We start from the raw sequence: 12751 nt of genomic DNA on the forward strand, positions 1-12751 counted from the left end.
CCCTTTTTTATATTCTTATTATTTCCAATTAAATATTTTAATTTTTTAAATTTAAATCTTTTAGTTCCTCTGGAAATGCCTGTTCTTCTAAAAGAAAATTTCAATCGATGGTATTCGCTGAAAGCCTACTATTTGGCAATCACCGTTTCTGATATTCCCTTTCAGGTAAAGAGAAATAAATTAAAATTTAATTTTCCCTCTTTTGCGGAATTTCAATAAAATTTCAATAAAATACCTAATAAAATGTTTGTTTATTTATTCCAGGCTATCTTTTGCGTTATTTACGTGACGATAGTTTACTTCCTAACGAGCCAATTGCCTGAATTATCGAGATTCAGCATGTTCCTTTCGGCCTGTTTATTAATTTCCTTCGTTGCACAATCGGTGGGTCTAGTCGTTGGAGCGGCAATGAACGTTCAAAATGGTGTATTTCTCGCTCCAGTGATGTCGGTTCCTTTCCTATTATTCTCAGGATTTTTCGTCAGTTTCGATGCAATACCCGTTTATCTCAGATGGATCACTTATCTCAGTTATATTCGTTATGGCTTCGAAGGAACTGCCCTCGCCACTTATGCCGATCGGGCGAAATTAAAATGCTACCAGGTAATGAGTAATGATTTATATATACTTCAAGAATCAATCAAGAATTAATTAATTTATATTACTCTTTTCTCCCCTTCTAAATTTAAATGAAAAATTAATCATTAAAATTAATAATCAACTATAATAATTTGAATCTTCTTTTATTCATTCACTTTTTCTGTCCCTCACACAATGTCAAGTTGTCTTTTGTTTATGTCTATATTTTTGTTTTTTGGTATCTTTAGATAGATTGTATATTATATTATTACTTACTAGGTACCAAATGTTATTCAATTTATTATTGTTATGCAAATTACAAAATTTTTTATTTTCAAATATAAATTTTTTAAATAATTTCATAAGCAAAATTTAAAAAATTCACTTATTATGTATAAAATTAATTATTACTGTTCATATTTTCAAAAATGTTAATAACATTTCACGAAAGAATTCAATTATTTTCTAAAATTTTAATAAATCCTTCGAAAAAATTTCATTATTATCAAATATTTCTATAAAATTCTTCATAACAATTTAATTGTATTTCTTAAAATTTTAATAAATTCTTTCGAAACATTTCAATTATTTTTATATAAATAGTAAAATTCTTTGCAAGATATCAATTGTTTTTAATTCAATTAAATAAATATTATCAAAAAAATACAAATATTTAAAAAATTGAATTCCTTCAACGAATTTTAATACTGTTTTTAAAAATAATAATTGCATTTTTGGAGGAATTCAATTAAAATTATATGAAAAATAATTGAAATTTTACAATGAGTTTTATTATTTATGAATATAATTAAATTTCGAAACTGAATTTTATTATTTATGAAAATAATTGAATGTTGACGTAGAATTTAACCCTAATTTATTTTAAATATAACTGAATTCTTTTGTAATATTTTATTAAAATAGTAAATATTGAAAATCATTGAATTATGAATTAAGTAAAATTTTTGAAAATAATTTAATTTTGTAGTAATTGTAATAATTTAATTTTTTTTCCTTTTCTTCACAGATCTATTGCCATTTCAAGGATCCAAAAACAACACTAGAAAATTTGGACATGTTGGACGCGGATTTCATGCTCGATATTCTTGCTCTACTGTTAATTTTTGTTGTTCTGAGAATTTCCGCTTATCTCTTCCTACGTTGGAAGCTAAGAAGTGCTCGATAATTTTACAAAAAAAATTCCGATTTTATGGAAAAAATGATTACTTTTTCGAGAATTTTGCTCTTTATACACAAAAAGAATGCCTTAAAGAAATAACAATAATAACAACAACAACAACAGAAAAAAGAAAATGGAAAATTAAAAAATTTTCCCAAAAAGAAAAAAAAAATTAACGAGAATTTAAATGAAAAAAAAATCTCAAAAGATCTCGCTAGATAATTTATAAAAAGGGCAATTTTTTTATATTTTTGCATACTTTTTTATGCAAATTTTAATGAGAATCATTTTTTTATAAAACATAATGTAATTAATTTATTTATCATTAATTAAGGGAGCAGAGAGAATGATAATTACTGAGGGTACTAGTACTTTTTCTTATTCTTCACAATAATTCTAAAGTTTTTGTAATTTTAACATAAATAATTAAATACTGTAAAATATTTATTTTTCATTTTAAAAAACAATAAGTTTCTAATTTTAATTAAAAAAATTTAAGTTAATTTTCCAAATTGGCCATTATTTCAAAAGAAATATTCGCCAATGCCAAAAAAATAAATTTACAATTCATAAATTTATTTCCAATTTAATTTTAAAATATACAAATTTGGCAAATTTTTTTGTGCCTTTTGAAACTAAAAAAACTATTAACTCTTTTCTTCCACAATGGGGCCTTAATTCCATAAAAATTTGTGCTTTATCATTGTTTTTGACAATTCGTCTATCAATGGCTGTGAGTTTTAGAGAGAAAGAGTGGTAAAGAAATGCAATGCAATGGGAACGAAAAACTTTATAACAAAGATTTCATAAACGATTTTTTTTCTTAATAATAATAGTAATAATATAAAAGCAGAAATGAATTTCTGTCTTGCCAGAAGTGAAATGTGTGTAGTTTTGGGCTTTTTTATATAGAAATAAATAAAATTTTTTGAACAATATTTAATATTATATAGCATGACAACATGAGAGGAAAAAGATTGCAATGATCGGACACGTTTAATTTATATAAAAAAGTGATTTCCTAAGAGCCTCAAAATAATAAGTTTATAACTTGTTAAACATTTACATAAAATAAAAAAATAAAAAACACAGGAAAAAAGAAAATTAAAAAAAATTGAAAGAAATTAGACATTACAAGAGAGATAGTTACGAAGTAAATAAATAAAATATTGTAAAGTAAAGCTTTATACCTACTTATTTTTAGTGTAAATTAATAAGTTTTTTTTATAAATTCTTATTTGTAAATTAGTCAATTTGCGGTAATATTGAATAAAAAATTTATTGTAAATTGAGAATTATTAACTGTATGAAATTTTACTGTAAACAAATTGACGATTAATGAAATTTCGATATTACTGTAAAATAATATTATTATTTTTTACACTATTATTATAACATTATTATTATTATTATTATTAATTAAATTAATAATAGTCTTAAAATAACAATATAATTAAATAATAATTTACAAACATGCAATAATTTTACTTTTGTGCCTTAAAAGGGAATTTAGAAAATTTATTTTAGAAATCTATACAAAAATATAAATTATAATGAATAATAAAAAAATAAATTCATATTGTAATAAAAATATATATTAAAATAAAAAAAATATTATACAATAAGAATCTTTATATTATAATAAACAAAAAAGCGATTTTACATCGAATCTTAAACAATCGTTTCGCAATAAATGCGGCAAATAAGCTTTTTCATATTGTCATTGATTTAAATAACCGTTTATTTTCATTGTCACAAATGATTGTCATATATTTAATAATAATTATTTGTTACGAATAAAATTATTTTACAGAAAATTTATTATTGGTTGCTTGTTTATCCAATTCTTCCTTTAAGTTACAAATATACAATCCTTGCAAAATTCAATTATTTTCTACAATATTTTAATTAAACTTAATCACTAAATCGCAATTAAATTTTCTTTTAATTTCCCGAAAGTTCTTTTAATTATTTAAATACAGAAATTCAATTTTTTATAATGATTGTATCTGTCCATGTATTTGTAAGGGTTTTAATATTTTCAAAAAATTCTAATAAGGAAATTATTAAAATTAATTTTTTAAAAATATATTTTACAATAATTTTTTAAAAATAATAGTTTTTCAATTATATACAATTAGAAAGTTTCCAAACAATTCAAATTTTAGAATATTTTCTCTTGAAAAAGATGGTGGCTATCATCGAAACGTCGAGACAATTATTATAATAATAATAAATATAATATGATGACAAATTAAAAAAAAACTGTCTTCAAAATTATTTTAATTTAAAAAAGGATGCAATTTTGATTTTTTGGCCTAAACTATGAAACGATAAAAATAATGAAAATAATAATTGTAATTGTTTAAATAACTTATAGCTTAAATTTAAATGACATGTAAAACCTAAATTTTCCGAAAAATTCATTCATTTGCAAAAAATTTTCTCTTATAAAAGAGTTTTTCAATTTTTATAAAAATTGCATAGCATAAAAAGAGAAAAACTCTCTACACCAATTTAACATTTTTTTTCTTTAAATTCTAATTCATATAGAAAAACGATTTTTCTTTTAGTTCCATAAGAATACTGATCCTGGACAAACTAAATAACTGTCTAATGAGGAAATTTAAAAAAAGATAAACCCGTTTTCAAAGTACACTGCAATTTCTAAACTAAAACGCATCCTGCGAGTAGAATTTAACGAGGTCTAATTTTAGAGGTTTTGCCTTTGGCAATAAGGATAGTCGACTTTATTCCTATACCAGTTGTACTACTAGCACTAGAGTGTAACGTTCAAGTTCAACGATAAACTGATTGCCACAGGTTTGGTCGAGCTACGAGCTACTGTGGGTCGTAAATATATTGATGACATAATGACTTGCACTGCGGACTTTCAAAGAAAAATAAAATCCCATTTCTATTTACAAACTCGTCCCTTTTGCACAGTAGAGAAATCTTGCAACTTGTACTATTGAAAATCGATCATTCTGTACTCGCTCCGTTTTCTCTCAATAATTTCATAACGGTAAAAGAAAAACTTATCGCACTCCATCAATAAAAAATTTTCATCACAAGTAAACAATGATCCTTTTTAATTTTTTGTGTCTCAATTTTGAATTTACTTTTTTTTTACTTTTCTATGTGGAAATTCACACTAATTTAAATTAATTAAATTGATTTTTCACTATTCATTCAAATTTAAAGAGAACAAAGTAAATTCGAGGATCCAGAAACCAAACATTAAAATTTATATAACAATTCGTAAATCACATTCCTAATAATTCTTTAATTTTTTTATTAAAATTTAGGTCACAAATAAAGGGGCGAACGAAAAATTAAAGGGGAATTTAACCTTAAAATTTAGAACAAAATTTTTGTCAATAAGCAAACTTAACCTTCAGATTTAGTTCGAAATTTATTCCAATAAATAATTTAACTACATATTTAGATTAAGATAAAAATTAAGGTTAATAATTTAACATAACCTTTAGTTTTAACTCAAGATAAACAAGTAAACTTCAAAATTTAGACCAAAATTGGAAGATTCAGAATAAATAAGACTTAAAAATTTGGTCAAAAGGGTCAAAAGCAAGTAAAGAAACAAAAGCAAAGTTAAAATATTTAGGTCATATATATACATATAAGGTGAATAGGCGAACTTGAGCAAAAAATAAAAATTTTCATCACCTAGCACTTAACATGTGTTTAACATTTATAATCAAACAACAAATGGCACGTAATGTGAAATATAAACATATACAATTAAATTAAAGTAACATCCATTCATCATGTAGTTATTTGTTGTCAACTCGTCTGAGCATACTATTGTATGCTGTATATTATTATTATTTAGAAATGAATCTCACTCAAAAAATTGCATGAAAAAAGAATGGATCAAGTCATCACGTCGCTTTTGCGAACTTGATTTAAATTATTACCGCATAGTATGATGACACAATCATTACACTACTCATAAACTCTGCTGACACTTTTGTTTACATCTAAATGAAAAATTTTCATTTCTTTATTATTATTCTTGTCTAATGCCTTACAATGTAACTAATGAGTACAAATTACCCAAAGTTTATCTATTTCTTATCATAAATAAATAAATAAATAAATAAATAAATACTGTTAAATATTTATTTAATCGGGACATTTAAATCTTTACACAATTTCAGGGCTCAAACTAGGTCCGTAAATCCCGTAAAGTCCGTAATTTCATTCAAAAAGGATGAAAAGTTCGTAAACTGTACGATATAATTTTGAAAATTTTGAAAAAGTTAGAAATGATTGCAAAAGTTCAATTATTTTCAAAAGTCATCAAATTCTTCGCAGAAATTCAATTTTGTTCAAAATTTTTTTTAAATTCTCGTCAAAATTTCAATTATTTTTAGAAATAATTAAATTCATCTCCGAAATTCAATTATTTTCAAAAATTTTCCTCAATTATCAATGATTTTCAATATCTACTATTTTCATCAAATTTTCCAAAAGAATTCAATTATTTAAACAAAAATTTAATAAAATTCTACACAAACTTTTAATAGTTTCAAAAAATAATAAAAATTTCACAGCAATTTTATTATTTATAAATTTTTACGGAGATTCAATTATTTTTGTAAATAATAAATTTATTTTTAGGAATTCAATTAATTTCAAAAGTCATAAAATTCTTCTCCAAAATTTAATTATGTTCAAAAATTTTTAACAATTCTCATCAAAATTTTAATTATCTTTATAAATATTAAAATTCTTCTTAGAAATTCAATTATTTTTCAAATTTTTAATAAAATTCTTGAAAAAATTCAATTACTTTGAGAAACAGCAAAATTTTTCAAAGATATTCAATTATTTTTATAAATAAAAATTTAAATAACATTCTTCCCAAAAATTCAATTATTTTCAAAAATAATAAATTCTTCGAAGAAATTCAATTATTATCAAATTTTTTGATAAATTTCTTCGCAATCATTCAATATTGTTTTCATAAATAATAAAATTTCTACGGGGATTCAATTATTTTCGTATGAATAATAAAATTTTTACTGTGATTCAATTATTTTCATAATTAATAAAATTCTTTTAAGAATTCAATTATTTTCATAAATAATAAAACTCATCGCAGAATTTCAATTATGTTTAATCAAATTTTAATCAAATTCCTAGAAAAAATTCTTAGAACTTTTTTTTAAATTCGTCAAAAGAATTCAATTGAGGGGACGGCTTCTAAAAGGGGATACGCGTGGATTCTCACGTATAAGTATTGACGAATAGTGTGATTTTAAAACATTTTCAATTTTCAAATTCAATGAAATAAATTTATACACAATGAAAATGCGCATCTTTTTTCTTTAAGAAATAATTTTATATCTTTTTTAGTTTATAAAATAATGAGAAAAAACTAAATTTTTGAAAACCAAAAAATTTAAATGTTTTACGTCTTTAACTCGTGCTGGTGTTTTTGATTTTTCATATTTTGTAATCAAACAAAAACAAACTCACAGATTAAGGTTTCCTGAAACCAACTATATTTTTAAAACTTCAAAATCTTAATTAATAAAAAGTTTATTAATTTTTTCGAAAGACATTGCAAAAAATGTTTTTTTTCAACTTTCAACGCTTCGTTTATCTAGGAAATTTCAAGGTACGAAAAACTTTCAGTGAGAAAGTTTTTTATTACGATACGGACAAGTTTTCTCTAAAATTTTATTAAAATGATATGGATATTTACAAAGTTATTAATGTTTAAAGCGTATGGTGCGTCAGATTTCTTGCGCCTGGAACGCATTGAGTCCCAAATTGTTCGTTTGCAACGCGTTAAAAATGTGTTTGTCAATATATATATAATAAAATTTATTGAAATTTATTTTTAACATAAATATTTTATTTTGTTATATATGTACAAAAGTCAACTAAAATAATATTTCTTATTTTTAAGTTTCTTGTTTCATTTAGTTCAAGGTTTCCACTCTTCGTCAAAATGATCTCGTTTACTACATTTAATGTTTTTAAAATAATTATTAAAAAACTCCTGTCCGTTTGGAGAAAGATATCGATTTCCTTAATTGTGATAAAAAAATCTCGAAATCCTGGGAAAATTGTATTGGGTTTTACCGAACCCTTTTTTTTGCAGTCAACGGTCGCGGCAACCGCGACTCATCTGGACACCATATTTTTCCGTAGAGTAAAAACAAATGACAACTTTGAGAAAAATAGCATATAAAAAAGGGTTACTTCCTTGAAGTGCACATGATAACAAAAAAAAATCTATTGTATGAAAATGTTTGCCAAAATACAGATATAAATAAAATAAAAATTGTTTTAACTTCAAGTATTAAATACAATATGGAATTATTGTACAATTTATTTTGCGAATAATTCTGCAATATTTTTTTAAAAATAATTTCATATATCTTTACGTACAATACATGTTAGAATAAATAAACTGATGCTACTGTTATATAAAGTTAGATGAATCGTCATAATCCATAGTTAAATATTATTGAAAAATAATTACTTTGATATTAAAAAACCAGTCAAAAATTAAAATAATAATATTTTTACTATTCTCAATAAACTTTTATTAGTTAAATTAACATTACATTTATGTCAAAATAACTGTGTACTAATTATTTGTATGTCAGTAAATTTTAACTATTTCCAGACGATTTTGGCTAATTATTATTGGTTACTTCTTAATAATAATAATAATATTGCAAAAATTTATCAGTGACTTTAATAAAAATTGTATTTATTTTAAGTAAACAAATGAATAAACTAAAATAGTCTTAATATGTTCCATGCAAACGAACAATTTGGGACTCAATGCGTTCCAGGCGCAAGAAATCTGACGCACCATACGCTTTAAACATTAATAACTTTGTAAATATCCATATCATTTTAATAAAATTTTAGAGAAAACTTGTCCGTATCGTAATAAAAAACTTTCTCACTGAAAGTTTTTCGTACCTTGAAATTTCCTAGATAAACGAAGCGTTGAAAGTTGAAAAAAAACATTTTTTGCAATGTCTTTCGAAAAAATTAATAAACTTTTTATTAATTAAGATTTTAAAGTTTTAAAAATATAGTTGGTTTCAGGAAACCTTAATCTGTGAGTTTGTTTTTGTTTGATTACAAAATATGAAAAATCAAAAACACCAGCACGAGTTAAAGACGTAAAACATTTAAATTTTTTGGTTTTCAAAAATTTAGTTTTTTCTCATTATTTTATAAACTAAAAAAGATATAAAATTATTTCTTACAGAAAAAAGATGCGCCTTTCCATTTTCCACAAACTTCGGTAATTCAAATTGCAATTTGTAATACTTTCAAAAATTGACCAAGTGGACAAAACTTAAACGCGAGAATCCACGCGTATCCCCTTTTAGAAGCCGTCCCCTCAATTATTTAAAAATTTATAGATAAAATTCTTTATGAGAATTCAGTTTTAATAAACATTCAATTATTCAATAAATTGTTATTTTTGTATTTAAATAATAATTTAATTAAATTAAAATAATAATTTTCATAAATAATAAAATTCTGTTTAGAAATTATTATTCTTTAAAACTATATTAAAATTCGTCAAAAGAATTAAATTTTTAAATATTTGTATTTGTTGATGAAATTATTGATGAAAATTTAATTTTTAAAAATATTCAATTATTCAATAAATTCAATAAATTTTAATTTTAATTTAGAACTTTAATTTTCTAATAAAAATTGATTTAAAAATGAATTTCATTAAAATATTGTAGATAATAAAATTGAACATTAAAAGTAAATATAGCGTAAATTATTATTATTATTATTATTGTTTTCTCTCAGAGGAGTTTTATTCAAATAAATATTAAAGATTTCTAAAATGAAGTACATAAAAAAATTACACATCTCTTTGTCCTTCCGTTAATGTTAATGAAATGAATACTTGATTACAACAAATAGTTTCACATTTGGTATTAATAAAATAATTGTCACCTTAGCCACGCGCGATTGCTTCTCTACGAAACAATTTTCACGTGAATTGAATATCAAATCATTTCTTTTTTTTAAACCTCAATATATAACTTTAATCATTTTCATGCACGAAATTCAAAAAATGGTTAATTTCGCTCCTTTCTTCCTTTAAAACACAAATAATAATTTTCTCTTTTAAGAAAATGTTTAAGAAACAAAACAATCGATTTTTTCGCAAGTACGAAATCATTTTTATTGCAATTAAATTTTTATAGTAGGTAATTTTTTCTTTTTTTTTATTAACAAATATTTCTAAACTCCCGATGATTGAAATGAAGTACGGATGATTAGATATCTTGGATTTTTTTCTTAAATTTATATAAGCGTTCACTTTTTCCTAATCTATAAGAAAAACGATTTCTCTAAGTAAGAGTTTTCCTTGTTTATAATATTATAATTTATTGATGTTAATGGCACAATAAACAAATGATAAGAATATTAGAGAAAATTGAACATTAATGTCAAAAATTAGAAACAATTTTTTTTAATTTTAAGCAGGAATTGAAGTATAATTAAAGTATTATAATAAAAAATATAGTGGAAAAATTAAGACCCTATTTTGTCAAAATAATAACAATCACTGAATTTTTCCAAAAGGTATCAAATTGAAACGAAAAAACGTATCAAAATTGTTATGATGCAACGTTTTGATACGTTTTTTGTCTCAATTTTATCATCCATAAAAAAGACTGTAATATAAAACAATTTGACAAAAAAAAAATGATTCTTCAAAAATTTATTATCATCATTGATGATTATTCGCATAAAAATGTAAATAATGAATAGTAATAATAATAATTTTTACCGTGATATATTGTAATTTTTCTTCTTTATTAAAACACTAAAACTTAATAATCTTGACAATGTATTTTTTTAAACAAAAAATGAAAATTCACTTCTAGGCAATATTTTATAGAGGTACACGTGTGTGACTAGAAAAATTCTTTTGTAAAATCATTTTCTTTACTTTATTTTACACGCGAATTTTATGACATCTGTGAACTTTTAGTTCTTAGAGCTTAATCATAAACAGAATTTTCCTTAATTTACAATTTTAATTTAAAAAAAAAAATTAAAAATAATGCTTTATATCATTAATCATAATATATTATATACTTTATGTCTGAAAAGAAGTATATTTTTTTTCTTTTTAACATTGCGTATAAAAACAAAGTTAGTAAAATGAAAAATAATTTTTTCCCAATTACAATTTTTCTACAAATTGGTCGTATTACTTAAAATTTTTCTTTTCTTTATATTTTTGGGTGAAATTTCAAAATAAATAATTAGTACCTAATCATTATTAAATAATTTATTTATTATTACTATTTTATTATTTTTATTGTCCAAAATATGTCCAGTTTCAAAAATTGCGAATTGTCAGCTAGAAGTGGTATTGGTCACAATTTATTCTTGCCTCAATGTTTTAAATTTTATTTAAATTTACATAAATTATTAATTATTAAATCAAGAATAAATTTAATATACAATATTAAATAAACACGAAAATTTCATAAACATTTTCTAAAAGCAGATTATGTATTATAAACTCGAGTATAAATAAAAAATAATGTAAACGAAAAAATTTGTCGAGAATTTTAATTAAATATTAAGTAAACAAAAAAAGAAAAAAAAAAAAAAAAAAAAGAAAAAGAAATTATATTTATAATTAAGTGTGTACTCTTACTTGAACATTACGATCTGGTTCAGTAAATTTCAATTTTCGTTTTCTTTAAAACCAGTTTTAAAAGTTAAATAAAACTAGAACTGATCCAACAATTCCTTGGAGGGTTTTATACACAGACTAAGACACCGTTGGGAACAACTTGCTTCTGCAATGACTTTATATGTATATTATATACTATATATATATAGGGTAAATGCACTAGTAGTCGGACACTTAAGGATACAATCTTAAATTATGCTTTTTTTCTTGAAATAGCAAATATCTACTGTGTTTATAAGCACATTATCAATTAAAGGAGTTCTTCAGGATTAAAAATCATATAAATTGTTACAAATAGTTGAGTATTTAATAAAATATAAACATTTTAATAAAAAATTACGAATGCTTTAGTAGTCGGACACTTTTTTCCCTTGTTTCTATAGTCGGACATCTGTCAGATATTTTGAATTTATAAAAAGAAAAAGATAATTTTTTAATTGCTATCTGCTGGAAAATGGAATTAAAGCATATTAGAAGTTATTAATATAATATTTAAACCCTATAAGTTTTAATATTTATGATTAATTGTCAACAAAACTTTGTGCCACTCATCGCGCTACTCGAAAATGGTTGTATCTATAGTCGGACACCATGATTTTTAAAGCATTAAATAAAATATTTCTTGTTTAATTATTTTCGAAAATAACACTATTTTAATAAAATATAAACTTCACACATTCGTCTAGTATACTTTTTAAAGCAATTATCACAATGCATTATTATTTATTTGTCAAAAAACACGAAAGTGTCCGACTACTAGTACTGTCCGACTATACCCGCACTTACCCTATAACATTTATCGAGTTGAAGAAATTTTATTTTAGAATTATTAAAGGGACGAGAGAATAGAAAAAAATATATCAAATGTTTGAAAAATGCCAACGAGAAAAGAAAGAATTTCTATTCTATTTCTTATTTACTTTTCAAATTATTTCAAATAACTCATTTCAAATTCAAATTTACGGGATTTACACCAACTGGAACTCATTCTTCACAAAAAAAATCTGCTACTCCTGAGAAGAAAATATGCTGAGAGGAATATGTGAATATACAAGAAAAAGGTTTTTCAATATCACAAATTTTGTTACTGTATTGTTTATTTTGACTTTAAATTCACTAAAAAATCATAAAACTATTCTAAAAATTATAATCAAATCGCAGGATTTCAATTATTTTTAAAAAAATTTAATAAAATGCGACACAGACATTCAATTATTCTCAAAAATTTTGATAGAATTCTTTGTAAA

The 12751-nt window shown here is 22.8% G+C and overlaps 2 protein-coding genes across 4 annotated transcripts in view; one reads left to right on the top strand and one right to left on the bottom strand.

The window, feature by feature from the left end:
- The window catches only part of LOC122498729 (ATP-binding cassette sub-family G member 4), a 28196-nt gene extending 26303 nt beyond the window's left edge, over positions 1–1893 (top strand). For all 3 annotated transcript variants that reach the window (XM_043606607.1, XM_043606609.1, XM_043606608.1), the window contains 3 exons: positions 65–165; positions 265–603; positions 1607–1893. In XM_043606607.1, the coding sequence (XP_043462542.1) occupies positions 65–165; positions 265–603; positions 1607–1765 (599 nt within the window). In that variant the 3' untranslated portion in view covers positions 1766–1893. The remainder of the gene's footprint in view (positions 1–64; positions 166–264; positions 604–1606) is intronic.
- LOC122498730 (101 kDa malaria antigen-like) overlaps positions 1–12751 on the bottom strand; it is a 101046-nt gene that overhangs the window by 69162 nt on the left and 19133 nt on the right. The gene's annotated exons all lie outside the window — the stretch shown is intronic.

The sequence above is a fragment of the Leptopilina heterotoma genome, unplaced genomic scaffold, assembly GCF_015476425.1.
Source record: "Leptopilina heterotoma isolate Lh14 unplaced genomic scaffold, ASM1547642v1 Lhet_158, whole genome shotgun sequence".
Taxonomy (NCBI): Eukaryota; Metazoa; Arthropoda; class Insecta; order Hymenoptera; family Figitidae; genus Leptopilina; species Leptopilina heterotoma.